The sequence below is a fragment of the Arvicanthis niloticus genome, chromosome 10 (assembly GCF_011762505.2).
Source record: "Arvicanthis niloticus isolate mArvNil1 chromosome 10, mArvNil1.pat.X, whole genome shotgun sequence".
NCBI classification, from domain to species: Eukaryota; Metazoa; Chordata; class Mammalia; order Rodentia; family Muridae; genus Arvicanthis; species Arvicanthis niloticus.
Genome location: NC_047667.1, coordinates 61,867,675 through 61,886,306, shown reverse-complemented (window position 1 = coordinate 61,886,306; position 18,632 = coordinate 61,867,675). Strand labels below are relative to the sequence as shown.

Genomic DNA, 18,632 nt, shown 5'->3' with positions numbered 1-18,632 from the left:
AAGAAGGAGAGAAGATGAACCTCAGAATGCATCTATATTCACCGGAATCTGTGCTTTGCAGAATTACCCTTTTTATCTTAGGCAGATAGATACAAGATTCCAGCACACTGATTTTCTTATTTGGTTGGTGGGATGTGGGATTTGTGTGTGTGTGTGCACGCGCGCATGCGCGCACTCATGCACATGCACATGCATTTGCTAACATGTTTGAAACAGTATATTGATATGCAGTGTAACCCAAGCTGGCCTTGTACTCACTATTCTTCTACAATAGTTTTTCAACCTTGTGCTTACAAGTGTGTGACATCATGGTCTACCTGATTTTGTTGTTTTCTATTGGGCCAAACACAAATATCCAATGTATTTGGGAGAGTAGAACGGTGGAGAACATTCTGTTATCCAAAACCAAAATGAAGGAAACTGCAAGGTGGACTTTAAGGCATCTCCTTTACCTGAGCGGGTGTTGGTGTCATTAAGCTCAGTGCTGGCAGAGGGCATGCGGGGCTGGGCTCTGTCCTCACTGTAGGCTTTCAGAACGTACTTCTCCAGGACACCTTTAACCACAGCAGGTTCATCCCAGGCCACCTCAACGCTGGATCCATTTATGCTCTGGGCTCTTGAGGGAGTTGGCACACTCTGTGGAGCTGAGACAGAATAAAAGAGAGAGGGAGAGCGAGCACCAGTCTGAGGGGATGACTGTTCCTATTCTTCACTTTTAATGGCAGCTGTAAATCAGACTCAACCATTAGCATAAATACAATTTATTAGAGTTGTAACTTTTCAGCATTGATTTAATATGACTGCACATCTTGAGCCATTCAGTTTAAGCTATATTTCAAAACCATCAAAACTCCATCGACAGAACATCCTTTTTAGTTGAGACCAGGTTTCCCCCAAAACATTGACTGTATCTGATGTGTTTAAGCGACACTCATCAGGAAGGAGGCGCATGGTCGGCAGGTAACAGGGTGAAGCAGTACAATGATTTGCTGCTTTGGAGCAAGGTAATTAGGCTGTTATTATACACAGTGAGCTGACACTTTTATGCCTTTCAGGTAGCCCCCCCCCACTCCCCCCCCAAAATGGAAAATCACACATGTGATTGTATGTGGTCCTGGAATGGCTATTCCCACTTTCCAAATTCAATTGTTATTTTTAAAAATGGTTTTCAAAAAGCAAAGGTCCGGCAGGTATGATATATAGCACACAGTTTTAATTGCATTTGGGAGGTAAAGGGAGTCCGTACCCTGGATAAACTTCAAAATCAGTTTTGGAGACATTCTTTTCAGAAAACCTCAGAATGAAGCAAGCATGCTTATAGGAACCAGAGAAGGCCCCACAAAAATCCATAACCTTTAACTATTTGTTAGATATTTACACAGCTCTGATCAGTAACAATTTCTTCACAGCTGGCTGTACATGGGACACAAAGAAAGAGCCCATGGAGCTGTGTGACAGCAAGATGAACGACAGTGTGGCTCTAACTGCTCCTGGGCTTCTGAGCCTTGTCAATGGACGACCGGAGACAGTTGGGTTCCCCACATCAAACAGTCTCCTCCCCAACTTTACTGTTCAGACCAATACTACAGGACAACTTTAAGGGAAGCAAAGTGAACATTAAGGGTGAGAGGAGGCACAGTGAGCAGCAGCTCTCTCTGCATTTAAAACACTACAGGCCTCTATAGAAAACAGCGCACAGAACCAAGTTGCCAGGAAAGAGACAAGGGAAGAGAGGCTGATTTTATTAGTAGTGAAATGTGGTACAGGGCAAAGATGGTACTGTCTACCAGATGGTCTTCTCATAGGGGACGGAGCAAAACCGACTCAAAAAATAATTAAATAGTGCAATTATTCTCCAGCCCTCGGGAGCTGCTTGGTGCTGTGGTCAGATTGCAAATGTGAATCTGTGACACAGGACGTGTGGTCAGATCACGGCTGTACCTTCAGAATTCCATAGTGGGGTCACGTTGGGGAGTTAGCTAACAATGGATTTTCTACAGACCCACTAAACTGCTGAAAAGCAGACTTTGGTAGCACATTTGCTAAGAACATAGTGGACTGTGAAACAGAGATAGAAACACGTCAGTTACCAATGGCTATTTTATCCTGAGTCTTCTGCCCACTCTGAGATTGAGGAGGGTCTTGAGAGAATGTTCATCTCAATGTCTTGCCTGTACGTAGATAATTATTTTAGTTATCTTAGAAGATTTTCCCATCATCCTCTCTGGAAAATCTATAGGCATCAAATCTTGAAAGTTATTGTTAGTGATTGAACTGGCTGGTTTTGTGTAACAACTTGACACAAGCTGGAGTTATCACAGAGAAAGGAGCCTCTCTTGAGGAAAGGTCTCCATGAGATCCAGCTGTAAGGCATTTTCTCAATTAAAATTCAAGGGTGGGAGGAGCACTTGTGGTGGTCTCATCTCTCGGCTGGTGGTCTTGGGTTTTATAAGAAAGCAAGCTGAGCAAGCCAGGGGAAGCAAGCCAGTAAGCAGCAGGCCTCCATGGCCTATGCATCAGCTCCTGTGTCCAACTTCCTGCCCTGTATGAGTTCCAGTCCTGACTTCCTTTGGTGATGAACAGCAATGTGGAAGTGGAAGTTGAATAAACCCTTTCCTCCCCAACTTGCTTTTTGTCATGATGTTTTGTGAGGGAATACAAACCCTAAGACAATGACCTATCTCAGGATTTCACATCCTTAAAATGAAGGTGCCTTGGCTAGTAACCAATTATTGAGAAATATGAAAGAATAGCATGGTGAAAAGCATGTTTTGGGACAATTTTTTTTTTTTTATGGCAGGAGAAACGGTCTTGAGAGACACTACCACTAATGTGCTAGAGTTTCTGACAGACATTTTATTGTATTGGTGGAAAACTGCTGATTCATCAAACACTTTGTGATCAATACCTCCCAGTCATGCCACCCTAAGAAAGATTGTGCTGTCACAGTCAGAAGAACAAAACACCCACTGGCTGCTCGGGGGTCTAAAATCTGGTCTAACATGTCTTCTCGTTGTTTCTCTTCTGATTTGAAAACTTTAAATTATTTGAAGCTTTTGCTCTTGAGAATCAGTCTCCCAGGCCATAGCTTGCCAACATGACAGATGTCTCCTAGGACATGATAAAGAGATGTCCCCGATTCTAGAGTGCATTCTCCGTGACACTCAAGAGCTTGCCATCCTGTCTAATGGTACCCTCTTGTCTGTCTTCTACCTTCTGTGATATGGATGATTGGTAGATGCTTCCTGCTCTGAAACAGCATGGGAGCACCTGTTAAATCTGTAAATACCTAAGTTTCCTTTCTCTGAGTCTGAAGAGGAAAGACAAAAGCCCCAGCAAGATGCACTTAACTCTTACAAACTCAAATGCAGTGGTCTGTATTTTTCCACAGCCGTTTTCAAACCAACCCGGTGCTGCTTCAGGGCCTAGGTTTTATGTGCACAGACATGCGCATATGTGCACATAATTATGTTTGCAAATCAGCCGACTTTACCTGTGCCCAATGTGCGTCCCCGAATCCAATCACTCGTCACCGAACCTCCTTCGTGTGAGGCTGTGACCCGATACAGGTATTCTTAAAGGGAAATAAGAAGTATAGAGTTTACAACCAGCTTCCTACAGACTTGCAGTAGGCTTTCAGCAAGGGAAAAGAAAGCAGATGGCAGGCCTGTAGCATTTAATTTAGAGACCACCACATTACCTGTAAAGGGTTGGAGACCGCTCTCGTAAACACTCTGCTGGCTTCCCCGATAAACCAGGATGGAGTCATTTCCCTCACAGTTAACAGTACTGTCACTTGATAGGCATCCATCCTGATTGACTCTGACAGCACGGCTGGACACAGATGCCAAGTTAACGACAACATCCCGTGTAAATGCAACTTCCTTCACGCAACCACGGAACCCTAGCAAACAGAAAGGGATTCGTGTCACAGAAAGGGCTTGGGTCATTAATGACCAACTGTTTTTGTGCTCTGAAGTTTTACCTCTTGTGGGAGGGTTTAGTTAGGAACAATGATTAAAGTCTTGTTCTAGAAATCTTCATGATTCTTGCTTTTCATTTGGTTAAATAGTTGCAGAGATGTATTTATAGATACCATTTTGAAAAGCTGCATATGCATAGATAATTACAATCCCGCTTTGGCATGTGAACAGGATTTCTTTTGCCTATGTAGGCCTACATGTTCTAAATTCTTTGAGCTGTAAAGTAAAATTTAAACTTTCGTACAAGATAGACAGGAGTCTTCACGTGCCTAGTCAATGTAGGATAATTATTAGTAGGAGTAAGTGGTAAAGGGTGAAAAACTCATCTCTGGATTTGTATGATTTAGAACAAGATATTCTATGAAATATTTATGTAGGACAGCAGTAAAGAAACCATTGCTTTTCATGTAACGGGGCCTTCAGACACAGGCATAAGCTGTATAATAATCATTTCATAGGTGTGGAATATGTCCCAGTGAAACCAGCAGGAAAGGACAAGAGTCCTGCGCTCTGTCATTTTCTCTGTACTCTATCATCTTGAATATATACCTTGAATACACACTGGGTTCACATTCAAATTAGCAAAGACCAGCAGTCAGTGTCAGCAATGTTAACGCCATAGACTTCACGGACTGTGCATCTCACATGCCAGGCCGGAAACTCTGATTGCCATTGCCAGTGAACGTGAACAAGTGGATTTGTATATCTCACTGTGTTTGCTAGAGAACAAACATAATCAAATAGCTGCCCAGCCAAGGAATCATCGTTTCCTTGAACATGTGTTGACAGAGGCCATGACTGTGAAGTCTGGCCAGAAGATGTCCAGAAATAGGCCCCAAGTTCGGAAGAAAGAGGACTGTAATAACAATTCCTCCATAAACACTCACCTTTCTGCACAAGACAATGTCAAGTTTGAAAAGTCTGGGCTCACTATGAGTGTTCTTAAAGATTAAAATGGTCAAATTGTTCTCTTCAGTGTTTAGCTGATATCTTATTATTTCTTCTGCGGCGTTAAGCTGCAGTCTACTTCCTTTTAAATGCCTTTGGCTATTATTCCAATTCCTTCAGGCCTGACTGATCAATACTGCGAGTCTATCTTCAATACATGGTAGACATGAAAGGAGGTGGTTGAATTGAGTTGGAGGCAGTGAGCCTTGGTATAAGATGTATTTGCTCGAAATTTCAGAACCGAGAAATTCTGTTGTTAATAGCAGCCATTTTCTCATGACACGTATGAGGATCGCCTCACATCTCTGCACCCTATTTTCTATCCCCATAAAAGGAGGACAAACGACAGGCGGCTTTCACAATGTGGCTATGCCGTTCTAAGAAATTTCACATGCTTCTGGAGCTTTGGGTTGTCAAGACAAGAGTTCTGGAGATGGGCAGGGATGAATACACAGCACTGAAAGGCCAATGAAGCCTCTGGGGGATGATCCAGATCAGACAAGTGCTTGTTATGCAGTTGTGAGAAACTGATATCTATTGGAAACCCAATAAAAATGATAAGCGATCACCAGAATTTGACGGGAAACCTATTGCTGAAGACTTTGATCATAGCACATGGCGCAATCAAGATGCCCCTAGCCACGTAGCTTCCTCCTGCTGGCTAGCTCTCACAGTACTGACAGGCGATCTTCAGGTTGCTAGGGGATAAAAATCACGCATAGTATCATCAAAGCTATGGGAAAGATGTACTGATCGGTACAGAAGTCGCATGAATGTTATGGTAGCAACCAATTCTTTTATTATTGAATTTCTAACTGATTTATTATTGGATTCATTATATTTTAGATTGGAGGCCAGCTTCAGAGAAGAAAAGGCATGCCTAGTACCATAAGCCTGACCAAGAACCCATGGCTAGGGGAGCTTAAAGGCCCCAAGGATGAATCTACTACTATTATTTTGCTGAAACAATATTTAGAATCAAACCACCCTCTAAATGTATAGCCCTGTGCCCATAGGTTAATGTAACTCAGAGATCCTCAGAGAACCTTCTTGGTGCAATGATTAATGTAGAAACTCACAAGTGGTCAAGATACAGAGAAAAAGGGCATACTCTCTACTCAAGGCTCGGGGAACACCACAGAAGAGATGGTGGGAGGATTGTTAAGAGCCAGAGGTCAGGGATGACTATAGCAAAACAACATCTTCTGGGAAGGACAGTGTATACATGAGCTCTAACAAAATATGTTTGCCTGCAGAAGACCTACGCAAGATCAAGCTGGTGCACATTCCAACATAGAGTAAGGAGGGGCTCCCGTGCCTCTATCACTAGCTAAGCAGCTATTGACTATTGATGGCCAATAGTGGGTGAAAGTCAGTTTCTTTTAGTGGTCTAATGCTTGGTAGGTTGAGTGTTCTCCAGTAAAGACCTTCACCCATCCCTGTCTATGGTACACAAAATGGACTTAGTTATTAAAAAAAAAAAAAAAAAAAAGATGTCAAGAAACTGAAAAGTAGAATGGATTCCAAAGGTACAAGAAGACAATGGTTGGGGTAAAAATGATTCACACATATTGCATACATGCATAAATGTCATTAAAATTGAATGTTATGTTAGAGGCCTTTAAAAAAGTTCTGGGCATTTTTGTTAGTGCTTGGAATCCCAGTGTTGGGGAGGAGGAGACAACAGATCCCTGGAATTTTCTAGCTAATAAATCTAAACAACCAGAGAGACTCAGACAAGTGAAGAACCCTGATTTCACAATAAATGAACAAATATATAAATATGTGGACAGAATCCAATGAACAACAAACATAGACTTCTGGTCTCCATATGCTAAGGCATACTTACTCACATGAAGACAAAATGTGAATGTGTGTGCACATGTATATACATACACAACAAAAACTGGTTAGAAGTTTCATGTTCCTCATGTTTCCCTACTATTTTCAAAGGATAAACATCTAATGACATGGAGATCACTTTACTGCTTAGATATTTAAAGTCAGGAAAAGCACAGGAATGGTAACTACCTTTCAATTTGTACACATAGGGTGTCCCGAGAGGCAAGAAGTGGGTTTTCAGGCACAACTGCTGAAGCAAAAACTCCTGGGGCCCTAACTTGCTGGCAAACCCACTGAGCTCACCTGCAGGGTCCTGCTGTGGTTTTCTTCACTTGGAACAGACTCATCTGACAGGGTGACTCCATTATTCCAACACCATGCCATGAAACCCTCCCTAAGACACTTCAGAACTTGGATGAACACGATAATAAAAAGCTGGGAAAGGAATTGCTTTTGACAGGAGCGGAGACTCTTTCTTCATACCCTGCCTTTGTACAAAACAACAGAAGTTCCTGTACCCTTCTTCCTTTCCACAGTGCCAAATGTCTCAATATTTAGATGCCCCGAGTGTCTATATGGAAGGATTGGAAAAGCAGCAGTGGGCTATGTGTTTTAAAAGGCAGGCAGGATGGGTTCTAGCTTACCCCTTCCCTGCTTTCCAGGGTTTTAGACAGAGTACACACGACAGTATTATGTGCCTTGGGCCTGAATGTGTTTGTTGTGCTATTTCCAAGAAGATGAACTCCCACAATTCTGTGAGGTGTTACAAGTTTAGCAAACTAACTTGCTCAAAATTTTCAAAACAAAGGGGAAAATTAATTTTACATTTGATTTGAAGAACAATTACATTACTGGCTAGAGGGAAAAATAGTGTGAATGGAGTCTGGAGAAAGAGAGGCCCTAATTAGGATGTGTAGGAAAGGACAGGGTAAAAAATAAAAAGACCATTGAGAGGACTGAGGAGAGGACTGAGAGAGATACACTAAGCAAACATGAAACATTTCCATTACATGTGGCTGCCTGTAGGCTATGCATCTCTTTGGTGGATATTCTCTCAGGTGAGTATACATCCAGGTAAAATAGATCAGCATGTCTCAAAGTATCTGAGTCAGAATCTTAAAGCTTGGGGTGGATGGGGGGAGTCTCAAACCTGGATTTTTATCAACATTTCACCTCGTTCCTATAAACCTAGAAAGATGATGATGATGATGATGATGATGATGATGAAAAAAAGCTAATTTTGATTTTTTACTATCTTCAAGAATTATTATGCTTAAAGACTTCAATAAAACCAGTGACAGAGATACTCCCATACACACACAAACAAAAAAATCTTAGTCTATGTGTAAATAAAAAGTGCATTGGTATCACAGCCTTACACCTAGTATACGTAAAATTGTTCCTCTTCGGTCTTTGTTGATGCTTTACATCTTTCTCAGAATCAGTTCAGCATCCTGTTTCATAACAGGGTCAGGGATGATGTTTCTCTAGTCTAAGCCTGGGTAAGGAGTTTGTTTTATCCAACACTGCCCAGCCCCACATAAACAGGATGGAGTACTCCCACTCACAGAGATTTGCCAGATTCCCTCTGATACCCGAAAGCCTGAAAATCTAGGGACGATCTTGTATGAATGTAATATTTTTAGCAGCTGCTACATCTTAAGTGCCTTGAAAATGTCATTACTGTCTCAGATCCGGGTTATTCATTAACTCCTTACTGCTACTCTGTTCAGAGTGTCCTTACAGCGCCCCATATATTCTCAATCCAAAGTCATTTAAATCTTTATGTACTTACCAAATAGGCAAAGACTGCTTCGTGGAAATTTTAACCATTCACAGTTCGTAGATTTAAAAAGGCATAGAGAACCTTCTCTCTATGAGAGCATGTTTGGTCGCACTTTGGAAAGTTCTGTGTTGTCCCCAAGTCACAGAGATGAGGCAATGGCAAATGCCAATCAAAAGAATATTTCACTATAAGGAGGCCAAACTGTGGTACCAGTTGTCCACTATGGACTCTTGTGTCTGTGTTCTAACCGTGTGATCTCCTGCAGATGCTTTCTTACCTATCCCGTGCCTTCCTCATCCATCTGGTGGGGTCGTGAATTGCCATGGCTCACTCAGAGGCTCCTGGTGAAGAACTTCCTTTGTTCCCATGAGAAGTGCTCAGGGGAATTACACTCAGATGCTGTTAGCCATTTTCCTTTGGTTTTTGAGTCAGGGGTCTCACTATATAGCCCAGGAGGGCTCCAAACTTTGTCATCCTCCTGCCCTAGCCTCTCAAATGCCAACACGACCAACTGCCTTTAAAAAAATTTTTTTTTTTCTAGTTAAATACATACATGAGTTAAATGCTGGGTTAGGTGTTTAATGGCTTTCCCCTTTCTTATGATTATTTGTAAGGCTGTCTAATTTTTCCACAAATATATTTGAAATTCTACTAAACTCAGTGCTTCGTGTGCTTTCTCTGCCCAAAAGTTCTATTGAAGAGCTATGGAGGCGAGGAAACTCTGACGTCAGAAGCTGAAATGCATGAAATGAATGGCAGTGTTTTCCTAGTCGTTCATTCACATCTATACAAACTTCTATATTTTACCTTCATATATAGATAATGATCAATATTTTTAAAATCCCAAACCACATGTGCTTTCAAGAAAATTACGCACTTAATACATATAATATTGGTTTATGTGTGCAACACTTTTATTTGCTGAAGACATATTGGAATAAGTATGCTGAATTTAAGGAGTGTGATCAGACACGCTTAGGCACAACATGGAGAACTGTCTAGTGCTGTTTGAGAGGTTAAGAGCACTGGCTACTCTTGCAAACGACCTGGGCTCCATTTCCAGCAGTCACAGGGTATCTCTAACCTCCTCTAAGCCCAGTTCCAGTGCGTCTGATGCCCTCTTCTGGACTCTGAGGGCACTGCACTGCACATACACAGGCTTAAGCAAGACACAAACATAAAATAAAGATGAAGAAACAAATCTTTAAGATTTACAAAAAAAACCCTATAAAAATACATTAAAATCTATTAGAAAAAATATCCAGTGTGTGGGTTTTTTTTTTTTTAGTTTAAAGGGCTGTAAGAAAAGGGATGGTGGTTTAGTGGGGATTGTTTTAGTGTAAGTCTACTGCCATATTGGAAAGAGAACAAACAAAGCCTTGTGGAACAGGGATGTCCAATGGTGTGTGCCTTTGAAGGGAACTTACCTTGCTCCAGAGTCAAATGTCTGTAGGAGTCCTGCAATTCCTGTGGGATCCCGCCCAGATAGACAGGTGAATTCACCAGCAGAGCCTGGCCTTCAGCCTGTGAGGTGCTCTTTGTAAGTTCATTCACACCAACTGACACCATAGAGCCTTCCTTTTTGATACTGACTGTATTCCACTTTCCATCACAATAGGCCAGTCCCAGCCTGAGATCAACTTGTGTCCAGATAAGGCTGGAATTTAACTTGAAGCTTAGAAGCCCGCTCTTCAGCTCCATCTGTATTTTATATTCAAAAAAGCAAAGAGGCACGGTCAAGAAGCTGCAGGACGGCAGCCTCAACAAGAACAGAAGGTCAGTTTCCTGAAGAAAAGCAAGACACAATAAACTGTCTCTTATCCTAAGCAGAGCTGAAGTAATGGGTAATGAAATACGCTGCAAGCTTACAATTGCCATGAAGAATGTTGTATTCAGTCAAACAAATTCATACCCAGTAATGATTATACTACACAGTGTGATATTATGGAGACACCAGCTTCTTCTGTAACATAGTTAACAGATTAAATCCTACTATAAATGACTGGCGAAGTGGAGAGCAGAACACTATGAACTATGACTCTGTTTTTTGAGTTCTTAGAAATGAGAAAATATGCCTGCATGTATCAATTTAATTTGGGAGAAAATTTGACAGGACAATAAGAAAATGAAATGTCAGGCTTGATAAAGCTTGTTTTAAATGGTTAGTGAACTCAATTTCAAATTTGTAAGATATATTTTGATTCAATGTTTCAGTTTTATTCTGAGTCTCTAGCATAATTGCCTCTGTGTGTATTCTTTTTGATTAATGCACCATTTCCTAATGTCAGCATATTTTACCCAAATTTTCAGTGTAAGGAAAAAGCATTCATATTTTTTCTCAAAAATGTTACATGATAATTATTTTACCAACAATTTTTTAAAATTTTGTTTTAGGTGTAAAATCAGCTACCATACTAGTTGAAAGTTTGAGAATAGCATGTTAAATAAAAGACATTAAATCCTGATGGGAAAAGAATAGGTCTTCTATGTAGATATCTTCATGGTACATCCCCAACAAGCAGGCATCACCTTTCATTCAATAAGTACCAAGATCATCAGCTCTCTAAAATCTCCCTGATAGCACAGGTGCATCTTGGAGCACTCCAAGAGAGTGTTGAGATGCCCCATAAGCAGATGAGCCACTCACTCCCTGGGAGTCAAGAAAGATTTAGAGGAGCTGGGGCAAAGCTCTAAAGGCAAAGGTTGAACCACTTGCCAAGCGAGCTTAAGAATCCCTCACCAGGTGGAATATGGTCTTCTGTAATTCTGTAATTAGTGCACTGGGGAGGCAAAGACAGAGGTGCCTTAGAACAAGCTGGATACATCAACTGCCTGTATTAACAAGCTCTGGGGTCAGAAACAGAACCTACCTCAAGGAATAGAGTGGAGAATATATCCAGAAAGAAATTAAAGATCAAATTTGGAACTCCATATGCACACATACTCATGTGAATTCACACAAGTGCACCCACATATTTGCACACACACACACACACACACACACACACACACACACACACACACACAAGCACTCATTCATACTTGACTGCATCACACCTCTGAAGTGGAAATTTCTGGTTTTGTTGAAAACTTGTTTGTGCCATGTGATGTTCTTCTGGAAGCTGTACCATGAGAGGATGTTTTGCTGGAGCAGACATGTGGTGCTTTTCTAGAAGCTGTCTTGTGAAAGGGCATGTGATGTTTTGCTGGAACGGACACTTGAGAGAGTATGTGATGCTTGGGAAGAATATAAATGTAACACCACAGTCAGTGAATGATGATGCTCTTGCATCGGTTCCTCTTGCAACGCCTTGCAGGTCTTCACTGAACTTTGCTTGCTGTGACTTCATAGAGAGAAACGTGCCGGAGAATTTCTTGAGGTATTCCAGCTGCTTCTTGCTACTTCTTTGAACTCATACCAATTCGGGGAGTCTTGTGGTTTCTTCTGGATCGAGATGCTCCTACTGGTTCCTGTTTGATGTTTTGGACTGGACTGCAGATATCCTGACAATCAAGACTGGAACTGCCTCAAACTTCTTACTTCTAAATAGGTCCACAACACTCTTTTTCTATCAACTTTTCTTTTCCCCCACCTCTGGTAGGTGGGCTAGAAGAGATGTTGAAGCATTTAAGAACCCTAATTAAAGTGGGTTTTGAAAAATCTAAGCCCATCCCCCACTTATGCACACATGCGAACACATGCACACACACCACATAAGATTTAGGGTAATGTAAGATGCATGGATGGTCCTTCAAGCAGGATGGGAGACCTGTGCAGTCAGAGGACATTGGGTTTAATGAAAGGTTACAAATTAGGTAAGACACAAAAGGAACCAGAGTGGGAGACTGTGAGATGGAGCCTTGCTCAATGTGCAGAGGTAGATTTTAGATAACTTGGGGTGAAATGGAAAAAGTTCACCTCTTGTCTGACACCAAAACCTGTTTTGTATTGACTCGTATTTTATATCGTAAGTTCATTTTCCTGGGCACAGGAAGCATTCATGTGAAACTGAGATATCGGATGCTTGATTAATGATACATCATGAAAAGGCATTACAATCAGCACGATTACAGTGATGATCAGGAGGTCTCTAAAAAGTGTTTCATAAAGTAACTCATGGGAACATGGTGGCCAGGATTGACTGTGCTGGGAACCCACAAGGCACCCATGCCGGTCAGTGTCATGTGCTGCTTAATTATGCTGAGATGCTAGCTCGAAAAGCAGGGCTATCCCACCCCATTTCTGATTTAAATGTGTTTGTCTCAAAGTGTTACCCCTGTCCCCTTCTCTGGGGACAGGGCAGCCTGCCCCACTGTGTGACAAGGAGAAAAAAAAAGAGCAAATTAGGCCAGGAGTGAAACTAGTGTCCTTCAGAACAGCAGGTTAACTACTCCCAGGAGAGGTTGGCATTGCTTATCCCATAATAGAAAGATGCCTGCAGTGGGAAAGCAGAGCCTGAAGTTAAGTATGGGGAGCTCATTCATGCAGAAAAGGCTTAGGTAGGAACTCCAGCCAACTGCCTCAGTTTCCCTACTTGGTTTCTCCTGGCTGTCCTCAGCACCGACTTGAGAAACAGATGAGCTCACCTATCTACTGTTGTTTGTTCTTTCACTTGGATATCATTCCCCAGGGGACAGACAACCGGCTCTGTGCCAGCCTCACTGAAACTCTAGCTGATGGACATAATGGGGCTTCTTTCCTGAGGTGATTATAGCTAGGGGTTTTGAGAGCATGATTTCATGGTGTTGTGATATCTGTCTGTCTCTCTGTCTCTGTCTGTCTGTCTTTCTGCTACTTGTTATGCATTCTTTTACTTTTCCTTGCTGTGTACTTAATAAACTTCTTCATTTAAAACCAAGCATATATCTATGGGAGGCCATCCAGCAGACTGTACAGAATAGTGTGTGAAAAAATCAAGGCTATGTGATTATGACTGCCAATTTATTTATATTAGGTTACCTAGAAGATCAGCAGACACCCCTGACTGTGTTCAGACCTCTTCCATGGTTTAACCCACTGGGTTAAGATTGAAGAGAGGTGCCAGAGAGATGGTACCTGCTGCTCTTGCAGAAGGCCTGAGGTTGGTTCTCAGCACCCACATGGTGGCACACAACCATCAGTTACTCTAGTTCCTGGGGATTCGTTGACCTCTTCTTGTCTCAGTGGGCACCTGTACACATGCGGTACACAGACTCATACACATAAATAAAAATAAATTTGAGATAATCAGAATAGATTATTTTGAGATGATGGTGGTGGGGCATGCATGTTGGAGAATGTGGCTCACTGGGAGTGTGTTTCTGAAGGGTACCCGTTTCCCTGTCTTATCCCTGATGTTTCCCCAACCCCTCCCCATGCCTTGTTCTTCATGGAATAGAAGCTTCTAGCATGTGATTCTGTCATCATGATGTTCTCAAAAAAATGTCATGGACTATGGAGTGAGCCAAAATAAATCTATTCCTTTTAATTCTGTCAGGCATTCGGTCAGAGTGACACACAAACAATGTATACAGGCATTTGTCATACTTTCTCTGTGACTAATAGGAAAGGGTTAGCCAGTATCACCACACAAACACCAGGGGAAGAGGCTGCAGTGCCAGGAGGGGTTCATGCCATAGAGGAGACTGAGCTGAAAACAGGAAGAAAACACCAAGAGAGATGTTGCTGGAAGAGGCAGATATAAACCGAAGCATTCACAACTGCTGTGCCATCTCACCTGTGCTACACTCAATTTTGCAGTAGGATTTGATTGGATGATTAACAGTAAATAAAAAAAAAACTGTCATACATTCTCACCACACTTAGGGAGGTTTACCAACTGCTCATATTAATCTTATTCACCATAGCAAACAGATGGAAATAAACAGTGCAATGTTGGTGAGAGGCATATTACACAGCCCTGAAAATGGAATGCCTCAATGAAAAATGTGAATAACCTAGAATATTGTGAACAAATAGGAATTCCTAAATGTACATTTTCATGAATCTCGAAAATCTTTAAAACTCATTCGTAGATGTTCATCATTCAAACTATAAAATGCATACCAATAAGAGACATAAAATTATGATGACATGGTGTTTCTGGTTAGGTTGGGGAAACAAAGACACAAAAGGATGATAACTGAGTCTTCAGAGAGAATGCTTTGTTCATTAGAACTCATTGTCCTGTGTTTTATCTGACACTGAGTGAAATAGATAAAGTACATTTCGAAACTCTATCAGAAGATAACGAAGAGGTATTTTTCATGTACCAAGAAACCAAATTGGATCCCCTTAATTTTTAACATGTGCTCTGTCTGTTCAATTTATAACATTTATAGCACTAATTGTCAGTTGAAAAAATTATCTTAACTCTGTAAGTCATTTCACAAGCCTGTAAAAATAAAGACTACTTGAGGAAAAAAATAAGAAAATAATAGTAAGCTTAGGAAACAAAACCCCATTGTTCTTGGTAGTAACACACAATTTATCTCTTTCAAAGTTGGGCCTGATATTTTAATACAAGCTTAATTAAATTTATTAACTTACAGCAAGAAAATCCGGCCCCTCTGTATTGTGAATGAAAAGAAGCAATCCATTTTGTTGGTCTGTTTGAAACTTCAGGGAGATCTCAAAGTCCTTTGCAGCATGAAACGTATGTGCACGAAGCTCCAGGAATCCTTTAAGACAAGAGTGTGTATAAGAGTGTGGTGAGCATCTGAGAAAGGTGTGACTTTTGTTTAAAAAATCCCACAAAAGACAGACAGATCAGCCCATAACATCCGTCCTCCTATCTATGGCAGTGCAAGGTGAACATCATATACATTTGAAGAGGAAACAGATTATCTCCTCAGACACACACACACACACACACACACACACACACACACACACACACACACACACATGCACACCACACTTGCATGATGCTTAGCCCCTCAAGGAAGCTAAGACAAGCCCAGAATGCCACCTTTAGTGGAAAAATAAACTATATCATCACAATTTTGTTACTACACATATTTTAGGCCATTTTCCAACCAATCAATTTGGAGACAGAAGGCTGACTTGGTTGTTTAATGAGGAATAGTCTAAACCTGATAAGCCACATTGTTCTTTTCCAGGGCCATGGCATGGGGGTCGGGGCATGACCAAAGACGAGTGGGAAGGATGGTCACTAACTCAACGTTTTCTTCAGCCTCTGCAGTGGTGACAGGGATGGCCCTGTTCACCAGTGGTCCCTCAGAGGCCTGCTTAACCCCTGATGAGCTTTGAAGATGGGCATCCTTCAACTATACATTTAGGGGAATAAAGATTTTGTGTCATTTTAGCAATAAAAATTCACTTGAGCCATTTTTTTCACAGTAACCTGCATGCTGACATCTGTTATCTGATTGGAACAATGACACTTACAAACCAAGAATTCTGAGGCCCACCAGAGATGTCACTTGTAAATATGTACCCTGAATTTTAACAGTTGTACTTTATGTCCATATTTTGAAAATAATGTGGGATTCAATGTACACAGGTCTGCAACATAAACTCATTAAAGTAAACTGGGCTGAGGTGGTCAGATGAGACCATAAAGAGAACATTTATGCACTTGTTATCTTGTGGCCCTTGGATGTCCTCAAATGGTTCAAAAGTAAGATGGGAGACCTTGAGGACCAATGAAGAGACATGAGAAATAGAGTATTGCCTCTCTTATTCTCACTTGTGAGCAGTGGTTTTCACAAGGTCACATGTTCCTATCAGGATCTGTTCCTCTCAGTGACATGTCAGAAGCCACTGAAACCTGGAAAACTGAGAGCCGAAGTTAACTTTTCATGTTCTTAAGTCAGCTTTCCTGGATATTTCATGATTGTGACAGAAAGATGGATTAACACAAGCCAGGTCACCAGCCATACCTTACCTGCTCCCAGGAACTGAACTCCTTCTTCTAGGTTGGTGGGGCAACCCTCCCAGCTGTGATATACATTGACCTGCTCTTCAGAGCTCTGCCAATCCAAAGGTAGCCACATCCCAGAGGGGCTGTAACCCTTTGTGATGGATACATCTTTGAGGCAGCCCACAAAGCCTCTTTGCATTATCTCTGCAAAAGTGAAAGACAACAGGAAACACACATCATTCAATGGTGTAGACTTTATTGTTCAGCAATCCGTTTTACCTGACATTCAAAAAGAAGAAACCTACAAGCATTAGTACCCCAAGTTCCCGAAAATCACAAGTCATGCAACCCTAGTAGCTACAATGAATGGTTGCAATTTTCTGTTTGGCTTTGGTTCATTCATGATGAATCTGCAGAAACAGATTTCTGAAAAAATAAATAACAAAATTTGATATTTTGCTGTTAGCAAGAATACTGCCTTTTGGATTAACCCAGAAATTATTTTCATAAGCTTCCAAACAAAATAAGTGCTAAGCACTTTCAAAAGTGAGGTTTAGGCTGGGAGAGGGTTCAGTTGGTGAAGTGCTGACAAGAGCCTGGGGACGTGGCTTGGATCTCCAGAACCCACTTAAAGGACCCAGAATCTCTTCCTCCCATCACAGTGTTGACAACCCCAATGCTCAGGGGTTGACATTAAGTGGGAGACACTAGAGGGTCCCTGAAGCTCACTGGGCAGTCATCTTAGGCAAAGTCAAGAGCTTCAGTTTTTGTGAGAGATTCTATCTCACAAATAAAGGGCAGAAAGTCATTAAGACATCAGATGTAGACCTCTGACATCCATGGGTGCATGCACATGTTCACAGGTGCATAAGCACTCACACACATGAACAATGAATACCTCTCACCCAAATGTGCATATGAACACACACCCACACACACAGATGACCACTTATCCCAGGATTCTAGCCTTTCCAGGGCACCTGGAATGCTACATGGAAGCCTTTTGAGAGGAATCCTTGAGGTGCCCTGTGGGCCCTAGTAAGATATGGAAAAACCCTAGTGTCATTAGTAAACATTTGCAGGTAATTGTTGTCAGGGTCATGTAAATTTTTATTATATTTATTTGTGTGTGTGTGTATGTATTTCTATGTAAGCACATGCATGCTATGATGAACATGTGGAGATGAGAAGACAGTTTGTCAGGATTAGCTCTCTCCTTTTTATCATGTGTATCCCAGGGATTGAACTCAGCTCGCCTGGCTAGACAATAAAAGTCTTTATGTACTGAGCCATCTTGCCAGCCTCCTTAAATCTCTATTGGTAACTTCTATTAGTTTCATTTTGGAGTATGTTTTTGGTTTTGTATGATGAAAGTAAGGAGTGTATGTGTATATGTTCTACATGTGTGTGAATGTGTGAATGTGTGAATATGTGTGTGTATATGTGTGTAACTTGACACAGGTGTCATCTGAACAGAGGGAATCTCAATTCAGAAGGTGCCTTCATAAGGTTGGCCCATTGGCAAGCCTGTGTGGTATTCTCTTGATTAATGGTTGATGCGGAAGTGTCTAATCCATTTTAGATAGTGCCACCCCTGGCCAGATTGTCCTGGAATGTAAAAGAAAGGCAACTGAGCAAGCCATGAAGAACAAATCAGCAAGCAGTGTTTTACCATGGCTTCTGCTTTAGTTCCTGCCCTGAGTTCCGGCCCTGACTTTTCTGTATGACAGTCTACAACTGTATGCTGAAATAAAACCCTTCCTTCCCAAGTTGGTTCGGTCATTGTATTTTATTACAGCGAAAAACCCTTAATTAAGATAGGATCTATTTTATTAATATCATTAAAACTTTCCATTTATTTTATGTATATTAGTGTTTTCTCTATCAATCTATTTACATATCTATCATGTATCTATCACGTATCTATCTATCTTCTATCTGTCATCTATCTATCTATCTATCTATCTATCTATCTATCTATCTATCTATCTATCTATCATCTGTCTGTCTGTCTGTCTATCTTCTATATGTCATCTATCATCTATCTATCTATCTATCTATCTATCTATCTATCTATCTATCTTCTATCTTCTATCTGTCATCTATCTACCTATCTATATGTCATCTATCTATCTATCTATCTATCTATCTATCTATCTATCACATATTTATCTGACCACCCATCCCTCTATTATCTATCTATCTATC

The 18,632-nt window shown here is 41.2% G+C and overlaps 1 protein-coding gene across 1 annotated transcript in view; it reads right to left on the bottom strand.

The window, feature by feature from the left end:
* The window catches only part of Ush2a (usherin), a 681,657-nt gene that overhangs the window by 390,967 nt on the left and 272,058 nt on the right, over nucleotides 1-18,632 (bottom strand). The window contains exons 25-30 of the mRNA XM_034512972.2: nucleotides 16,449-16,628; nucleotides 15,089-15,219; nucleotides 9,987-10,260; nucleotides 3,701-3,904; nucleotides 3,494-3,574; nucleotides 453-644 (exon numbers count right to left, since the gene is read on the bottom strand). Of these exons, the coding sequence (XP_034368863.1) occupies nucleotides 453-644; nucleotides 3,494-3,574; nucleotides 3,701-3,904; nucleotides 9,987-10,260; nucleotides 15,089-15,219; nucleotides 16,449-16,628 (1,062 nt within the window). The remainder of the gene's footprint in view (nucleotides 1-452; nucleotides 645-3,493; nucleotides 3,575-3,700; nucleotides 3,905-9,986; nucleotides 10,261-15,088; nucleotides 15,220-16,448; nucleotides 16,629-18,632) is intronic.